Genomic DNA, 20,150 nt, shown 5'->3' with positions numbered 1-20,150 from the left:
CATGTCAGAATCTTCTTTTCGTAGAAAACTGAAACCTGTATAGTTCCCTGTTTAGGTCTGTTCCTCTTACCTAGTGATCTTCCTCAGCGCTGGGAGGCCTTTGGGTAGCCATGCGCTCTACAAATCCTCAAAACTGAACTAAACTAAAGGCATACTTCCTTGTAATCACATGGGTTTTTCAGTTTGCTTGGCACCAGCCTATTAGTCATTTGGTAGCATGGTATGTTATCAGAGACTGCCCATCCAACTATGACTCTTGCTTAGAGGAACCCATTCTAGAGGTAACAGCTCCATAACATACAAAAAGCTCTAATAAATGTATTTTGTTTTCTACAAATATATCAACGGTTTCTTAAACTGTGAAGTCAACTTTCTGCTTCAATAGAAGGATTAAATGTTTAGCTCAAAAGGAAAGTGCTAGGTAGTCTTGGGCAGGAGAGAAATGTCTGCCTCTAGAAAACCACCATTAGGATGGAAGCCGTCACACAGTTTATCTGTAAAAGGAGCTTGATGTTCTCACCCTCTTCACAGAGGAAGAGAAGAAAAAGCAACCTGTTTTAACAGATTATGAAGACCTAACTTCTGCAGTAGCTCAAAGGGGGCCTCATTAATATGGCCAAAAGAATAATACATTCCATTGAGTGGTTTGCTAATTGAGGAATAAAAAAAAAAAAAAAAAAAAAAAACTTTACTGCTCAGTGTAAAAAATCCTTTATCATAGGAAACATTAAAAGCAGATTGACATTCAAATGTATTTCTGATAAAAAACTGAAGACCAGATAAGGTAGTACTATTTGCTCTTTGCTGTATGTTTGGTCACCTGTGTATAAATATCAGATGCAGGACCTGTGATCTAAAAACATTGCATAGCTTCTAGAAAGATGCTTTGTTTCTTCATGTTTATCTAGTCCGATGGTAATATCAAGTGGTAAGAGTAAGTCTTCATGAGGTAGGCGTTCAAGCTCTGCAGGGGACGGCTAACAGGAAGGATTTTGTGACATCTGGATAGAAACTTCATCCCAGAAGGGCAACTCCACTGTAGCTGGACGGACAAGCAAAGCAGATCCATTATTACTGCTGGTGAAGCAAACCTGGAAAAGGAGGATTATCTTAGTTGTACCACCCCAATTTTAGTTTTCAGCCTGTGGGAAAGTGACAGACAAGCGTACGCAGATGTCCTTAAGGGGCTCATAAGAAACGCATTCTCTTGAAATGAGGCATTTAGTTAATCTTTTGAAATTTTTATTTGCTCCAGCAACTAATAAGTCGATATACAGTGAGCCGCAGGCTGCGTGGAAGCCTGAAAATCCTCTTGTTTAGAACCCACTTAAATTCTTCGAAAAGGAACTTGCTGAGATTGTTATCGCAGTTAGAAACCCAGATACAAGACTACTGAAATGTTTTATCTGCCAATGACATCCAATGCCAGGCTGGGTCTGCTTCTCTTATAGCAACTCTTAATGTCAATTTTCAGCTAAGGACATCCCAACAGGAGAACCATTTTACCAAGTAAAATACATCACAGTAGTGAAATTAAGTCAAGGACAAAAACGTTGTGGCTCTATCATCCTAGAAGCGCACAGCAATATAAAAATATCTTCACTACTAGCGATTGAGCAGACTACATCTAACATTTAAATAGGGACTGCTGTGGACAACTGAGTAACTATACTTGTAAGAAAGCAGATAATTAAGCAAGAAGAAGGTCCGAATGTGACACCAGCTACAAGTGGACCACATCAAGACTTGTTCTCATTAAACTCAGGAAACAATAATGATCCCTTAAACATAACTGCAAAAATGTAATTGTCGTCCTATGTACTAGTCCTACCTCCATCACTCCTGGGGTGTTCAGCTCCAGCGCAACCATTACCTTTGCAGTGTCTGTGTAGCACATCTAATGCAGCGATGAGGAATTCATGTGCATCCTGTTGCTCGTACCCTGCTAAATGCCGTGCATGCGTCCACACCAGATGCAATAACCTATAGGGAATGTGAGGAGATCGGTGCCCAGAGTAAAACTGACCCAAGAAAGAGAGAAAAATATTTTATAGAACCATTATTAAAAAAATACGACATTGAGAAATTCTACAATGCAGGTCTTTTCAAGAATTAAACTACATACTATCCTTTTGAAATGTTTTACAATAAACATTCTAAATGTGTGGCATCAATGAACAGTAAATTCGTATTCAATCGGTTTGGAGAGAGGAAAGTGCAAAATCAGACTGGGCTTACAGTATGACCTACTGCCCAAATGAACGAGTTACTTACCTTTGGTAACGACTTTTCTGGTGGATACATTAGCTACCTGTGGATTCCTCACCTAATGAATACTCCCATGGCGCCAGCATTCGACGGAAATCTTCTTCCTAGTCTCTGCACGTCGACGAGGACGTCACTCTAGCCCACGCGACGCCGTCTGATGTCATACAGGCAATAAGAGGTCCTAGACGACGTGCCGACGTCAGTACCAACATTTTTTACGTGCATGAGATCAACCACCCAATGCAATGAAAGAGCAAGGCAAAATCCCATAACCTTGTAAAATACACAATATTGCAATGAATAGCTGTAAATTTAATATAACGAACAAATATATGCAAATCATGTATGTACACAAAGATATATACATATATATATACATACATATACATACACATATATATATATATACATACATATACATACACACATATATATATATATATATATATATATATATATATATATATATATATATATATATATATATATATATACACACAGATAAATATACACAAGTATCCATACATACAACATCTATTGCAACCTTGAAGACCAAGAGGAGCGCACTCAAGGATTACTTGGTAAGACCAGAAAGGCAACGGGGAGGGTGGTGGGACTGTGAGGAATCCACAGGTAGCTAATGTATCCAACAGAAAAGTCGTTACTGAAGGTAAGTAACTCGTTCTTCTGATGGATACAACTACCTGTGGATTCCTCACCTAATGAATAGAGTCCCAAAGCAGTACCACGCCCGGTGGCGGGTGCCTAAATGGTCAAACCAAGAAATCCTGCAGCACTGACCGTGCAAAATGGCCGTCCCTTCTGACCTCAGAGTCCAAACAGTAATGTTTCGCAAAAGTGTGAAGGGACAACCAAGTTGCGGCCTTGCAGATGTCAACCACAGGAACACCTCTGGCCAAGGCCGAAGTGGCCGACTTAGCTCTGGTGGAATGAGCTCTAATGCCCTCAGGAGGGTCCTTCTTTGCCAAAGAGTAACAGATTTTAATGCAAAGAACCACCCACCTGGAGAGTGTTCTCTTGTGGACTGCCTTTCCTCTCCTCTTGCCCACGTACCCGATGAACAGCTGATCCTCCAGCCTGAAATCCTTTGTTCTATCAATAAAGAAGCTCAACGCCCTCTTTGGGTCCAGACGGTGCAGTCTTTCTTCCTCTTTAGAAGGATGAGGCGGAGGATAGAACGTGGACAAAGTAATTGTCTGAGCCAAATGGAAGGGTGAAACAACCTTCGGGAGGAAAGCAGCCTTGGTCCTCAACACCACCTTATCCCCATAAAAAGTTGTATAAGGGGGCTTTACCGATAAGGCCTGCAACTCACTCACTCTCCTTGCAGATGTTATAGCTACCAGGAAAACTGTTTTTATAACCAAATACCTTAAGGGGCAAGAATGCATAGGCTCAAAAGGGGACCCGATAAGGAAAGCCAGGACCAAGGACAAATCCCATTGCGGCATAACAAATGGTTTTGGAGGATATTGATTTAGAAGACCTTTCAAGAATCTGATAATAGGGGATTTAAATAACAATGGTTGGTCTGGAAGACAAATGAAGGCTGACAAGGCCGACAAATAACCCTTAATGGTAGCCACTGCACAACCTTTCTGCGCTAGAGACAGAGCAAAAGACAAAACGTCCGATAGATGAGCATGTAAGGGATCAATCTGCCTCTCTCCACACCACGCAACAAATTTGGACCACCTATTAGCGTAGATAGATTTAGTGGTGTGTCGCCTGGCCGCTAATATAACATCCACTACATCAGGCAGGAGAGAGAAGGAACTCAGGTTGCCCCATTCAATCTCCAGGCATGTAGGTGCAGACTCTGGAGGTTGGGGTGTAAAACCTGCCCCTGCGACTGCGAGAGGAGGTCTGCCCTGAAAGGGAGACGGAGCGGAGGGCTCATTGAGAGTTGGAGAAGGTTGGAGTACCACACCCTCCTTGGCCAATCCGGAGCTATTAAGATGACTAGCGCCCGGTCTTGGCGAATCTTCCTCAATACTCGAGGAATCAAGGGTATGGGAGGAAGCGCGTAAAGCAACTGGCCGCACCAGGTTATTTGAAACGCGTCCCCCAACGCTCCCTGCATCGGATACTGGAGGCTGCAGAATAACGGACAATGCGCGTTCTCCAGAGTGGCAAACAGATCTACCCGAGGAAACCCCCACCTTTGGAAGATCAAACGGGCTTGATCTGGATGGAGACGCCACTCGTGGTCTGCCGAGAATTGGCGACTGAGACCGTCCGCACGTACATTCAAGACCCCGGCCAGATGATTTGCTACCAAGCAAATCTGATGGTCCTTTGCCCAGGACCATAGTCGAAGAGCTTCTCTGCAGAGAAGGTACGACCCTACTCCTCCCGGTTTGTTTATGTAGTACATCGTGGTAGTATTGTCCGTCAGGACCTGTACCGACTGACCACGAAGGGAAGGGAGGAAGGCCTTGAGAGCCAGACGTACAGCCTGTAACTCCAACAGATTGATATGAAACATCTGCTCCTCTGGAGACCAAAGGCCTTTGATCTCCAGATCCCCCAGATGAGCTCCCCACCCTAGAGTGGAAGCATCCGTTATGACCGTGGCCACTGGTGGCGACTGCACGAACGGCTTTCCTTGTGAAAGATTGTTGCTCGCAATCCACCACTTCAAGTCCACAGCAGCATCTCTGGAGATCTTGACAGCACCTTCTAGATCTCCTTTGTGTTGAGACCACTGCCTTCGGAGGCACCACTGAAGAGCCCTCATGTGCCAGCGAGCATGCGTGACCAACAGAATGCAGGAGGCAAACAGACCGAGCAGACGAAGGACCTTGAGGACTGGAACTACCGCTCCATTTCAAAACATTGGAACCAATTCCTGAATATCTTGAATCCGCTGAGGCGGAGGAAAGGCTCGACTCAATGTTGTATCCAGTATTGCCCCTATGAACAGGAGGCGCTGAGAGGGCTCCAGGTGAGATTTGGGCTCGTTCACCGAAAAACCCAGGTCGAACAACAACTGAGTCGTTGACTGCAGATGATGCGACACAAGCTCCGGCGACTTGGCTTTGATCAACCAGTCGTCCAAGTAAGGGAATACTGCTATCCCTTTCCTTCTGAGCTCTGCCGCAACCACCGACATCACCTTCGTGAAGACTCGAGGTGCTGAAGTAAGACCAAACGGAAGGACCGCAAACTGATAGTGTTGCGATCCCACCATAAACCGGAGATACTTCCTGTGTGACTTGAGTATCGGGTTATGAAAGTAAGCATCCTGCAAGACGACAGACACCATCCAATCTTCCTTGTTCAACGCCAAAAGCACCTGAGCTAGGGTCAGCATCTTGAACTTTTCCTGTTTGAGGAACCAATTCAAGATCCTCAGGTCCAGGATTGGTCTCAACCGACCATCCTTCTTGGGAATCAGGAAATACCTTGAGTAACAACCTCAACCCCTTTCCTGCTCTGGGACCAACTCTACCGCGCCCTTTGAAAGGAGGACTTGTACCTCCTGTTCTAGCAACAGGAGGTGTTCTTCTGAACAATAAGATGGGCGGGCGGGATGAGGGGCGGGAACTCCCGAAAAGGAAGGGTGTAGCCTTTTCCCACAATACTGAGAACCCAAGTGTCCGTTGTAATAGTCTTCCACTTGCGGAGAAAATGCTGTAATCTTCCCCCTACAGGAGAGGAGCGAGTGGGAAATGGTGGAAGCCTAAGGCTGCTTTCCGTGCTGCACCCCTCCAGAGGACGAGGAAGAGGCAGAGTGCTGCTGAGAGGCTCCTCTGGTGCGGGCCCTCCCTCTCCCTCTGAAAGATCTATAGGGATGGGAAGAGGCAGGTTGCTGGAATCTCCCCCGAAAGGAAGAGGAGGAAGAGCCACGCCCAAATCCCCGAAACCTCCTGAAAATCCTGGAAGAGGCAGAGGAAGAAGGAGCTTGGAGTCCTAGCGATTTGGCTGTGGCCCTGCTCTCCTTAAAACGTTCCAAGGCCGAATCAGCCTTGGCGCCAAACAGCTTGTCCCCATCAAAAGGGAGATCCAATAGGGTTGACTGCACATCTGCAGAAAACCCCGAATTACGGAGCCAGGCCTGTCTCCTTGCCACCACAGTCGTGCCCATTGCTCTGGCCACCGAGTCGGTCGTGTCCAGCCCAGACTGAATAATCTGGGTCGCGGCAGCCTGGGCATCTGAAACAACATCCAAAAGACCCTGGGGAAGCTCCGTAAATGATGAGGAAATGTCATCCATAAGAGCATGAATATATCTCCCCAGGATACAAGTTGCGTTGGTGGCCTTCAACGCCAGACTGCAGGACAAAAAGATTTTCTTGGACTGCGCATCCAGTTTCTTCGAGTCCCTGTCCCCAGGCACTGTCGGGAAAGAACCAGGCGCTGATTTGGATGAACAGGAGGCCTGCACCACCAAGCTCTCCGGTGTAGGGTGCCTAGAAAGAAAGCCAGGGTCAGTTGGTGCAGCTCGATACCTCCTGGCTACGGCTCTATGAACCGCTGGGGAAGATACTGGTCTCTTCCACACCTCTAGCACCGGATCCAGCAAAGCGTCATTAAACGGCAATAGAGGCTCTGCCGCAGCTGAGGCCGGATGAAGCACCTCTGTCAGAAGGTTCTGTTTTGTCTCTGCCACCGGCAAAGGCAGGTCCAGAAAACTAGCTGCCTTCCGTACCACTGCGTGAAAGGAAGCAGCCTCCTCCGTGTATTCCCCTGGAGACGAAAGATCTCACTCAGGGGAAGTGTCCAGCCCACTGGCTGTATCTAGACCATGCAGTCCATCACCCGAGTCCTCTAGTTCTCCTTCTTCCAGGTCTCGTTGGTACTCCTGCTCCTCTAATAAACGGAGAGCACGTCTCCTCGAATGAAGCCTCTGCTCGATACGCGGAGTCGACAATGCCTCCGCCGAAGCCTAAGATCGGCGCCGATCTTCAGAAGCCACCGACGCCGCGTCCGGCGCCTCAGGTAGCTTCGGCGCCGATGAAAGAGCACTCGGAGCGGATGGACCCACCGGAGTCACAGGACGAAATCCCGACGACGGAATGGAAATCTCCGGGACCAATCCCTCCGAAGTCACCGGAGCGGCCACTGGCGCCGAGCCCACGTTCCCAAAAGGGAGAAAGGGCATAAAGGGTGCCGGCCGTAGAGGCGCAGGATCACCCAATGAAAAGGCCAAAGGGCCAGCCGGAGCACCCCCTGGAGCCATCTGTTGGAAGATGGTATACATCGCATTTAGGAATGCGGTACTATCGGCTCCAGGGGTGGGAAAAGCCAGATACTGGGGTGCCTGTATCGAAGGCGACCCAGACGCCGGCCTCGACGTCTGCGACGCCGGAGACAGCACCAGAGGCTGCACCACTTCAATCACCGACGCCTGTCCAGGTGAAGTCGGTGACGCCGGAGAGGGCAACAGCGTCGATGGATGCGGCGTGACCGTGGTACTGACCTCTCAAGTCCTCCGGCGCCGATCCGAAGACCTGGAACGAGTCTCCTTGCTTGAATGGCGCCGTGATACTCTACGGCGCCGGGAGTCTCGATGACGCCGATGCCTTGGCGAAGAAGACTTCTTATGATGTTTTTCTTTCTTCGACTTCGCCATAAACAACTTCGCCTCACGTTCCTTGAGGGCCTTTGGATTCATGTGCTGGCATGAATCGCAAGTCGAGACGTCGTGGTCGGAGCTTAAACACCAAAGGCAGTCGGAGTGAGGATCCGTAACTGACATCTTGCCCCCACACTCACGACAAGGCTTAAAACCCGACTTTCTTTGCGACATTATTACTGCAGCGAAGGACTACGCAGCAAAAAATACACTGTAACCACGAAAGTAACAGTTGCTCCCTCGAAGATAACCGTTTCGAATGCACGGAAAAAAGGGAACTGACGTCGGCACGTCGTCGAGGACCTCTTATTGCCTGTATGACCTCAGACGGCGTCGCGTGGGCTAGAGTGACGTCGACGTGCAGAGACTAGGAAGAAGATTTCCATTGAATGCTGGCGCCATGGGAGTATTCATTAGGTGAGGAATCCACAGGTAGTTGTATCCATCAGAAATTATCATCACTTTAACAGCGTTCCGTTTGTCAAATATTCCTAAAGCAAACTCAATGACCAAACACCATTATATATATATATATATATATATATATATATATATATATATATATATATATATATATATATATATATATCTCTCTCTCTCTCTCTCTCTTCATACCCAAATGCATATGGCAATGTATATCTTGACTTATCATGGGTGCTGGTTAGTGATACAATTATTACATCTATAGAATCCTTGAAGGGAAGATGGATTTGCAAATGCTGCCCCAGTCTATGAAACATCCAGCCAAGGGAACGTTTAACGTGAAAGAAGGGTTGTTTTAAATATGACAAATACCAACATGTGTATTGTTAAATTAAAGGATGGTGCCTGACATCCAATACAGGACTCAGAGGCATAAACTTTATACTCAAGTAATGCAAATATCAGTAAATACATACAATAAACATTGAGAGATCTGAAATTATTAGGACATCTCGGAAACAAGTTTTGTAGTCCGTGATCAAACAGTCTTGGGTCAGGGCAAAAGGGTAGACTGCTGTTACTTCAGAAAAACTCAATAGTAACTGTCAGTTCAGAATGGGAGACAATGAAGGGTGTAGCACAAACGCTTAACCCCGTTGGTGTTGGCGTGTGCCAGTGGCCAACGCCTACACTACCTCCCTGGTGCGGGTCACGGGCAGTGGCTGACACCAGGGAGGGGGTCCGAAAATCCTCAGGTGTGTTGCACCCGAGGTTTTTTGTTTTTTTTTAAACCCCCAGGAGACACAGAAGCTCTTCCGTGTCTCCCCTCGACCCCCCCACCCACCCCTTTGTGATGTCACATTGTTGCTCCAATGAGGAAAACGGCCCCAAACGGCCTTCCCGACGGTCGTACGAGGCCTTCCTGCTGGGGTCGGCCCCCCTCAGAAAAAAATATATATATATGGAAATGTCACTTACCCAGTGTACATCTACTCATGGCCTGTTCCGCTGCAGATTCACATGCTGTGCACTGTTCCTGCCATCTAGTGTTGGGCTCGGAGTGTTACACGTTGTTTTTCTTCGAAGAAGTCTGAGTCATGGGAACGAGTGAATCCTCTCTTTCGGCTCCATTGCACATGGGCAGACTCCATCTTAGATTCTTTTCCCCCATAGGGTGAGGTAGGAGTGGCAGAATGAGAATAGTAAAGATGTCCATGAAATGGAATAGATATGTATGTACATAGTTTGCTTTAAAGGAATGTTTATTTACATATATACAATTTCTAATTGCAACTTAAACGGCTACAGGCTCCCGGGGAGGGCGCATGTGAATCTGCAGCGGAACATGCCACGAACAGATGTACACTGGGTAAGTGACATTTTCCTTTCGAGGGCATGTGTAGCTGCAGATACACATTCTGTGCATAGGCTACAAAGCAGTAATCCTCCCAAAAGCGGTGGTCAGCCTGTAGGAGTTGAAGTTGTTTGAAATAATGTTCTTAGTACAGCCTGTCCGACTGTGGCTTGTTGTGTTGCTACCACATCTACACAGTAGTGTTTGGTAAATGTATGAGGTGTGGACCAAGTGGCTGCCTTACAAATCTCGGTCATTGGTATGCTACCTAGAAAGGCCATTGTTGCCCCTTTCTTTCTAGTGGAGTGTGCCTTTGGTGTAATGAGTACTTCTCTTTTAGCTTTTAGGTAACAAGTCTGTATGCATTTAACTATCCATCTGGCTATACCTTGTTTGGATATAGAGTTACCAGAATGGGATTTCTGGAATGCGACGAACAATTGTTCAGTTTTACAAAATGGTTTTGTTCTGTCTATGTAGTACATTAGAGCTCTTTTTATGTCTAATGTATGCAGTGCTCTTTAGGCTACCGAGTCTGGCTGTGGGAAGAAGACTGGAAGTTCCACTGTTTGGTTGAAATGAAACAGTGAAATTACCTTTGGTAGAAATTTGGGATTTGTGCAGAGAACCACTTTATGTTTGTGTACTTGTATAAACTGTTCCTCAATAGTGAAAGCACGTATTTCGCTAACTCTTCGTAGTGACGTGATAGCCACTAGAAATGCCACTTTCCAAGTTAAGAATTGGATTTGACAAGAATGCATGGGTTCAAAAGGTGGGCCCATGAGTCGTGTAAGTACAATATTAAGATTCCACGAGGGTACTGGTGGTGTTCTTGGCGGTATGATCTTTAGTCCTTCCATGAAGGCTTTAATAACTGGTATTCTAAATAGTGATTTTGTGTGTTTAATCTGCAAGTAAGCACAGATTGCAGTGAGATGAATTTTGATGGAAGAAAAAGCAAGAGTAGCTTTTTGTAGGTGTAGTAAATAACCCACAATGTGTTGTATGGAGGCATCTAACAGTGCGATTTTGTTTGCTTGCCAGTAGAAAACAAACCTTTTCCATTTATTAGCATAGCAATGCCTGGTGGTAGTTTTCTTGCCTGTTTAATGACTTCCATACACTCATTTGGAAGATTTAGATAGCCAAACTCTATGACTTCAGGAGCCAGATTGCTAGGTTGAGCGTTGCTGGATAGGGGTGCCTGATCTATTTGTGTTGCATTAACAGATCTGGTCTGTTTGGGAGTTTGATGTGCGGTACTACCGAGAGGTCCAACAGTGTGGTGTACCACGGTTGGCGTGCCCACGTTGGTGCTATGAGTATTAGTTTGATTTGACTCAGTTTGTTGACTAGAAAAGTAATGAGTGGGAGAGGGGGGAAAAGCGTAAGCAAATATCCCTGACCAATTGATCCATAGAGCATTGCCCTTGGACTAAGGGTGTGGGTACCTGGACGAGAAGTTTTGGCATTTTGCGTTTTGTTTTGTGGCGAACAGATCTATGTCTGGTGTCCCCCACAGGTGAAAGTATTCTTGTAGTATCTGGGGATGTATTTCCCACTCGTGAGTTTGCTGGTGATCTCGACTGAGATTGTCCGCTAATTAATTGTGAATGCCTGGAATATGTTGCGCTATTAGGCGAATGTTGTTGTGAATTGCCCAATGACATCTTTTGTGCTAGGAGGCATAGTTGTGATGTGTGTCCCCCCCCCTGTCTGTTTAGGTAGCACATTGTTGTCGTATTGTCTGTTTTGACGAGAATGTGTTTGAGCTAGAAGAGGTTGAACTGCTTTTAGTGCTAGGAATACTGCTAGCAGCTCTAAGTGATTTATGTGGAGTTGTATCTGTTGACTGTCCCATTGTCCTTGTATATTGTGATTGTTGAGGTGTGCTCCCCACCCAATCATTGATGCATCTGTTGTGAGAATGGCGTGAGGCACAGGGTCTTGAAAAGGCCGCTCTTTGTTTAAATTTACAGGGTTCCACCATTGAAGTGAATAGTGTGTTTGGCGGTCTATCAACACTAGATCTTGGAGTTGACCCTGTGCTTACGTCCATTGTTTTGCAAGGCACTGCTGTAAGGGCTGCATGTGCAGCCGTGCGTTTGGGACAATTGCGATGCATGATGCCATCATTCCTAGGAGTTTCATGACAAATCTGACTGTAGTGCTGATTTGGTTGTATCTTTGGTACCGTGGTTTGGAATGACTGTACCCTTTGTGGGCTTGGCGTGACAGTCGCTCTTTGAGTGTTGAGTGTTGCTCCCAAGTATTGTTGTAGTTGGGATGGTTGCAAGTGTGATTTTTGGTAATTTATAGAGAACCCTAGTGTGTGTAGGGTATCTATTACGTACTGTGTGTTATTTTGGCACTGCTGTTGAGTGTTGGATTTATTAGCCAATCGTTGATATGGGAATACGTGCATGTGTTGTCTCCTTATGTGGGCCGCAACTACTGCGAGGCATTTTGTAAATACTCTGGGGGCTGTTATCCCGAAGGGTAATTCTTTGAATTGCTAATGTTTTCCCTGTATGACAAACCTGAGGTATTTTCTGTGAGATGGATGGATGGGTATATGAAAATACGCATCTTTTAGATCCAGTGTTGACATGTATTCTCCCTGTTTTAGTAGGGGGACTACATCTTGTAGTGTGACCATGTGAAAGTGTTCTGATTTGATGAATAGGTTGAGAGTCCTAAGATCTAAAATTGGTCTTAGTGTTTTGTCTTTTTGGGGAATAAGGAAATAAACCCCTGTTCCTTTTTGTTGGTGAGGTACTAGTTATATGGCTTGTTTTGTTAATAGTGCCTGCACCTCTGTTTGTAACATTTCTAAATGTTGCGCCAACAGTTTGTGCGCTCTTAGGGGAATATCTGGAGGAAAATGTGTGAATTCTATACAGTAACCATGTTGGATAATTGATAGGACCCATATGTCCGTGCTTATGTCTGACCAATGTTTGTGGTAAAATCGTAGTCTTCCTCCCACAGGTGATGTGTGCTGGGGGAGGTTTACGGGCAAGTCACTGCTTGTTATTAGTGGCCTGCTTAGTGGGCTGACATTTTCCCCTTGACCTTGGGAATTGTCCCTTGAAGGACCCGCGAAACCCCCCTCTCTGATATTGGGATTGGTAGGTGGGTTTTGTCTGAGAGGTGGATGCTTCTGAAGGCTGTTGCCTGAAACCCCCCTATATTGCAGTTTCCTGAATGTCCCTCTATATTGGGAAGAGTAGAGCGTGCCCATGGCTTTGGCCGTATCAGTGTCAAGGGGTAGCACTTAGGTCTATTGTCCTACACAGGGGGATAGTAGAGGTCCCAGGGGTCTGCATCGTCTTGCAACTGCAGTGTGTGTGTGGGTGACTGCAGTGGGCGTGGCAAGAGGTGACACTGTTCTTTGTGGTGAATGTGGAGGAGAAAGTTCTGGTGAAAAATGGCGAGTGGGCGATTTTTCCCTGGGCACTTTAGCCTTTGGCTGTTCAGTCTCTGATCGTCCCTGGAAAGCCAGTTTTTTTTTTTTTTATTTGAGAGGAGGGGCAGTTTGGATCTTCCCAGTATCCATATGGATCTGTATCCTTGCCTGTGTTTCGTCAAACTCTTCCATTTGAAGTTCCTCCTCAAATCTGTGTCTCTCCTTTAGTTGTTTAAGAAAGTCCATGTTCCTCGGTGTACAAGGCTTTTTTCAGCTCCGAAGCCGGTTTATTCGGCACCAAAATGCCCATGCTGATGGAAGGTCTCGGCTCCAAAGGCTTTTGAGAGGCTTCGTCGACTCGACGAGTCAATACAGAGTTTTTTCGGTGACGAATTCTCGGCTCGAGTCCGAAGACTTCAGCACGATTTTGACCTTTTTCCGGTGGCGAAGGTGTAACTTGGTCACCGATTGATTTTTTTATGGGTTGAGCCAAGGCCTTCCAGCAGTGGCATCCCCGAGGGCTTATGCTTCTTAGGCTGACTGTGGGCTTGGGTCGGGGCAGGCGTACTCACATGTTCTGATACTTGGTGTGGCTCTGTGGGCAGAAACGGAAAGGGGTTCGGTCCATTAGGCTTCGACGTCTTTTACTGTTGGGCCGACCAGGCCCCGGTTGGGCGCGGGAGCCCCGAAGAGCCACGGAAGCTGTGTTTCGCCAGGGTCGATGCAAGAGGTTTCCCCGATCGAAAACAATACAGACGCTTATCGGTGAAATCTAGTCTGTTTGCGATTTGAATAACGGAGCGAAGAGGAACACGTCCGAACCCGATGGCGGAAAGAAAACAATCTAAGTTGGAGTCGATGCCCATGCGCAATGGAGCCGAAAGGGAGGAGTCACTCGGTCCCGTGACTCGGGAAGACTTCTTCGAAGAAAAACAACTTGTAACACTCCGAGCCCAACACTAGATGGCAGGAACAGTGCACAGCATGTGTATCTGTTTGATGGCATGTGTAGCTGCACACACACACATATATATATATATATATATATATATATATATATATGCTACCAGTTGCCTTGCAGTTGCAGCTTGCGTCTTCAAAGCAATGCACATACTTCAACTGACACATTTCAACTGTAGCTTTTAGGCAGCAATAAAAAAGTCAAGTAAGTCTTGTGATTATGTTTCTGCTACAAAAGGATCAGACTTTTGTCTACTGGCAGTTTTAGTGCCATAAAGAAGCGCAGAAGGTTTATATGCCTACTGCAAAGAGCAAATCTGTATTTTATGTAAATAGCTGAGTAAATTAGTAAAGTCAGCCATTACTTGCGCTATAATACAAATGAAATGTATGTGCAGTGTGGGGGGTGGCTATGGAGAGATGAAGGGCACTTTTGCTGGGTGGTAATGAGGGAATCCGAGGTGGAGCACATAGAAGTTAGAGCACCAATAATGATTGTTGGACTGGGCGCAGGAGGTGCTAAAGACTGACGAATGGTATGTGACAAGGTGTTTGAGTGTCTTGAAAGAACGTGCTGATTGAGGGAAGAAGCGCAGGTGAGGTGGCCTCTACTGTTGCACATATCACACACACACTAGCAATTTTGTGACTGTCTACGTAGGCTAGTGTTTTAGAGCAACAGTTTAGCCAATAGCAGAGATGTCATCTTGATGGATGACTGCTGCTGACGCAGTCATTCGGGTTATAGAGGACAGCTCTGACATAGGATCAGAGAATGAGACAGCAGATACTGAGACTGCACCATTGTCCTATCCCTCAGATGCTGACTCTGGGAGTGATTTTTTCAGTTGGAGGAGTCCCATTGGAAAACTCCTCTTCCAGTAAAGTATAAGGGAGGTGATAAGGGCAGTCCTGTTGTCCCTTCGCAAGCACAGTCTGTGACACAGGGCAATAGTAGGTTAGCCCAACCCAGAGAGCAGGTGAATGCAGCGGCAAGCAGAGGGTGTTCTCTTGGGAGCTCCCCAATTTAGTTCAGCCCCAAATTCCACCACCCAAATCGTATTGTGGAGACATCAAAATTATCTATCACAAAACAAACTGGTTTTATAAGGCAGGCAACTGTTTTTGGTCCTGGGTTCGGCGGACATATAGGGAAACATATTAAACCCAAACATTTCTGGAAACTAGACATCCGGGGGAGTCCACAGAGGTGTGACTTGTGTGGATTCCCCAAAGTTTTCTTACCCAGAATACCCTGCAAAGCTGAAATGTTGAATAAAAACTATTTTTCTTGCATTTCTGTCACACAAATTACAGGGATATGCTGCGATCCACAAAATTCCTACCACCCAGTGATTTCTCACCTGTCCTGATAAAAACACTACCCCACTTGAGTGCCTATATCTAGTGCCTGCGTCAGGAATGGATCAACCCAGGGACAACAGTTGCCTCATGTAAGGACCAACATTGACCGTTGTGTGATCTATTCCTGTCGCGGGCACTAGGCAAACCCACACAAGTGAGGTACTATTTTTATCAGGAGACTTGGGGGAATGCTGGGTGGAAGGAAATTTGTGGCTCCTCTCAGATTCCAGAACTTTATGTCACCGAAATTTGAGGAAAAGGTGTTTTTTGGGCCACATTTTGAGGTTTGCAAAGGATTCTGGGTAACAGAACCTGGTGAGAGCCCCACAAGTCAGCCCATCCTGGATTCCCCTAGGTGTCTAGTTTTCAAAAATGTGCAGGTTTGGTAGGTTTCCCAAGGTGCCGGCTGAGCTAGAGGCCAAAATCTACATCTAGGCACTTTGCAAAAAACATGTCAGATTTCAATGTAAAAATGTGATGTTTCCAAGTTGCCTTTCCTGTCGCGAGCATTAGGTCTACCCACGCAAGTGAGGTACCATTTTTATCGGGAGACTTGGGGGAACACAGAATAGCACAACAAGTGTTATTGCCCCTTGTCGTTATCTACATTTTGTCCTTCCAAATGTAAGACAGTGTGTAAAAAAGGCATCTATTTGAGAAATGGCCTGTAATTCACATGCTAGTATGGGCACCCTGGAATTTAGAGATGTGCAAATAACCACTGCTTCTCAATACCTTATCTTATGCCCATTTTGGAAATACAAAGGTTTTCTTGATACCTATTTTTCACTCTTTATATTTCAGCAAATTAATTGCTGTATACCCGGTATAAAATGAAACCCCATTGCAAGGTGCAGCTCATTTACTGGCTCTGGGTACCTAGGGTTCTTGATGAACCTACAAGCCCTATATATCCCTGCAACCAGAAGATTCCAGCACACGTAACTGTATATTGCTTTAAAGAAAATCTGATATTGCAGGAAAAAGTTACAGAGTAAAACATGGAGAAAATGGCTTGTTTTTTTCAGCTCAATTTCATTATTTTCTTTTTATTTCAGCTGTTACTTTCTGTAGGAAAACCTTGTAGGATCTACACAAATGACCCCTTGCTGAATTCAGAATTTTGTCTACTTTTCAGAAATGCTTAGCTTTCCGGGATCCAGTATTAGTTTCACACCCGTTCCGGTCACTAACTGGAAGGAGGCTGAAAGCACCAAAAATAGTATGTCCAAATAAAATGCCAAAATTGTGTTGAAAAATGTGATTTTCTGATTCAAGTCTGCCTGTTCCTGAGAGCTGGGAAGATGGTGATTTTGGCACTGCAAACCCTTTGTTGGTGCCATTTCCAGGGGGGAAAAAAAAAATCACAAGACTTCTTTGGCAACCCTTTTTTCCCCATTTTTTTTTTTTTTTTTTTTTAAAACAAAATTGTAGCTGTATTTTGGATAATTTCTTGGTCTCCTCCAGGGGAACCCACAAACTCTGGGTACCTTTAGAATCCCTAGGATGTTGGGGAAAAAAGGACTCAAATTTGGCGCGGATAGCTTATGTGGACAAAACGTTATGAAGGCCTAAGCGCGAACTACCCCAAATAGACAAAAAAGGGCTCAGCACTAGGTGGGTGGGGGGAGAGGCCCAGCAGCTAAGAGGTTAAACAAACAGCATCATAGAAAGTACCATAATATCAAATCTTCGACCTCCTCTAAGATGTCAAATGTTGGCTCATCTGCTTTGACTCAAAGCTGAGCCACTTGATAGACACCGAGAACCAGATTTGCCACACACTACAACTACTTCCCTAGGTACAGGGCCATCTCCCTAAGGATGGGAGCCTTCCTACATCAAGTGTAACAGCTTAAGCTTTTTTTTTTTTTTTAAAAAAAAAGTTCCATGTCAGAAAGTAAATTCCAGTTGGTTGCAAAGTGTTCATATAAATGACAAATACACAACGTGAGGAGCTACTACAGAGTGAAAATTTAAGAAAAGGAGAGTGCCATGATGAAAGGGTAAAAAAATAAACATGGTGTTAAAGCACGTTACTTAGGAAATAAATATGGGCATGTACAAGTGCTCGTGTGAAAAATCTCAGGAGTTTTATATCCGGAGGAAGGATTAGACTCGGATTGTAAGTAGGGAAGTTTTCTGACAACTACGCAAGACCCTATTTGTGAAGACGTCAGAATTCATGGTTGTGCTAATCTGGCCACACCTGGTAATTACCAGGTGCGATAAAGTCCACTAAAATTTCTCTAGGTCAAACATCCTGGAATTACAAAGGGAAAAAGAACGATATCCAATGTGATGTAGATTTTGGACTAATAAGCACAAAAAAAAATCAGTTTATGAATCCCAAAATCTTAGAAATCCGAATCCCAGATAGTTGGATTTTATGCAATAAATAGCACCTTCCATGTGTGTCACACGTAATCAAGGACACAGTCTTTAATGCATCACCTAATAAAATCTTCATCTAACTACCCAATAGGTGCAGCTTTAATATTCAGAATTCTTTTATGCTTACACAGGAATACTTGTTCACTTGCGCCCGACAATACCGGTCTCAAGGCACCACTAAAAATTCTCATTCAACTTCACTAACAGCAGTTGCTCTTTTTTGTTTCTTTAATCGTTACCGGTCGACTCTGCTCCCTGTCAAACTAAAACAAGCACTTGCAATGCAAAAGGTCTTGCATTTGCTTGAGTTGCAGATATTGATGTTGTAAATGCATAACTGGGCTTTTCTTGCCACAAATTTGTGAACCCTTCTGCATAATTTGGTCCTCTTTGCCACATAATTCCAGTGGCTTTGCATGTAATTAAAGTACTTCCATTAACTTCTTCCTCTATCTGCAGCAAAAATGAAAATGTTGCCATTATTTATTATATTTATTTATACTATTATTTTGGCTTGATTTGGCATATAAATTCACATTTTGTTTTATGGAGAATGCAAGTTGTCAGCAGAGCAATTTATACAACTTCCATGATGGCGGTAGAATAACCTGTCTGAAAATCCATGATTTGGTGAAATGTTAACCCCTTCACTGCCACGCCTTTTCCCCATCAGGTGCCAGGCCTTTTTTTGGCTATTTGGGGCAGTTTACGCTTAGGCCCTCTTAACTTTTTCTCCACATAAGCTACCCACGCCATATTTGCGTCCTTTTTTTTTTCCCCAATATCCTAGAGGTACCCAGTTTTTGGCTTCCCCTGGAGGAGACTAAGAAATTAGCTAAAATACAGAGTTTCTTTTTATTTTTTTCAATGGGGAACTAAGGCTGCAGAAGAAGCCTTGTGTTTTTTCCCTGAAAATGGCATCAACATAGCGTTTGCGGTGCTAGTATCACCATCTTCCCAGCTTTCAGGAACAGGCAGACTTGAATCAGAAAACCACATTTTTCAACACAATTTTGGCATTTTACTGGGACATACCCCATTTTTACTATTTTTTATGCTTGTAGCCGCCTTCCAGTTAGTGACAGAAATGGGTGCGAAACCAATGCTGGATCCCGGAAAGCTAAACATTTGTGAAAAGTAGACAAAATTCTGAAATTCACCAAGGGGTCATTTGTGTAGATCCTACAAGGTTTTCTACAGAAAATAGCAGCTGAAATAAAAATATATTGAAATTGAGGTTAAAAAAAAAAAAAAAATCTCTACGTTTTACTCTAACGTTTTCCTGTGATGTCAGATTTTCAAAAGTAATATATGGTTATGTCTGCTGGACTCTTCCGGTTGCGTCGATATATTGGGCTTGCAGGTTCATCCAGAGCCAATAAAGGAGCTGCACCCTGCAATGGGTTTTCCTTGTCTACCTAGTATGCAGCAATTCATTTGGTGAAATATAAGGAGTGAAAAATAGGAATCAGGGAAACCTTTGTATTTCCAAAATGGGCACAAGATAAGGTGTTGAGAAGCAGTGGTTATTTGCACATTTCTGAATTCCAGGGTGCCCATACTAGCATGTGAATTACAGGGCATTTCTCAAATAGACGTCTTTTTTTTTACACACTGTCTTGCATTTCAAAGGAAAAAATGTAGAGAAACACAAGGGGCAATAACACTTGTTCTGCTATTCTGTGTTCTCCCAAGTCTCCTGATACAAATGGTACCTCACTTGCGTGGGTAGGCCTAATGCCCGCGAAAGGAAACGCAACATGGAGACTTCATATTTTTTACATTGAAAACTGATGTGTTTTCTTGGAAAGTGCCTAGCTGTGGCTTTTGATCTCTAGCTCAGCCTTCACCTAGGGAAACCTACCCAACCTGTCCATTTAAAAAGAAAATGGTACCTCAGTTGTGGGGGTAGGCCTAGCGCCTGCGACAGGAAATGCCCCAAAACACAACGTAGACGCATCACATTTTCACAAAGAAAACAGAGCTGTTTTTTGCAAAATGTCTAGCTGCGGATTTTGGCCTCTAGCACAGCCGGCACCTAGAGAAACCTACCAAACCTGCGCATTTTTGAAAACTAGACACCTAGCGGAATCCAAGAAGGGGTGACCAGTGGGGCTCTCACCAGGTTCTGTTACCCAGAATCCTTTGCAAACTTCAAAAGTGGGCCAAAAAAAACACTTTTTCCTCACATTTCGGTGACAGAAACTTGTGGAATCTGAGAGGAGCCACACATTTCCTTCCACCCAGCATTCCCCCCAAGTCTCCGAATAAAAATGGTACCTCACTTGTGTAGGTAGGCCTAGTGCCTGCGACAGGAAATGCACCAAAACACAACGTGGACACCACACATTTTCCCAAAGAAAACAGAGCTG

At 44.9% G+C, this 20,150-nt stretch overlaps 1 protein-coding gene across 5 annotated transcripts in view; it reads right to left on the bottom strand.

Moving 5' to 3' along the window:
* Positions 1 to 20,150, bottom strand: part of USP22 (ubiquitin specific peptidase 22) — a 404,497-nt gene that overhangs the window by 157,217 nt on the left and 227,130 nt on the right. For 3 of the 5 annotated variants that reach the window (XM_069210051.1, XM_069210046.1, XM_069210048.1), the window contains one exon: positions 1,832 to 2,021. In XM_069210051.1, coding sequence (XP_069066152.1) covers positions 1,832 to 2,021 — 190 coding nt within the window. The remainder of the gene's footprint in view (positions 1 to 1,831; positions 2,022 to 20,150) is intronic. The other 2 variants (XM_069210050.1, XM_069210047.1) reach the window with 1 other exon arrangement.

This window comes from Pleurodeles waltl, chromosome 10, assembly GCF_031143425.1.
Source record: "Pleurodeles waltl isolate 20211129_DDA chromosome 10, aPleWal1.hap1.20221129, whole genome shotgun sequence".
NCBI lineage: Eukaryota > Metazoa > Chordata > Amphibia > Caudata > Salamandridae > Pleurodeles > Pleurodeles waltl.
The sequence above is the reverse complement of the archived record's forward strand: the minus strand, read 5'-3'. Positions and strand labels throughout refer to the sequence as shown.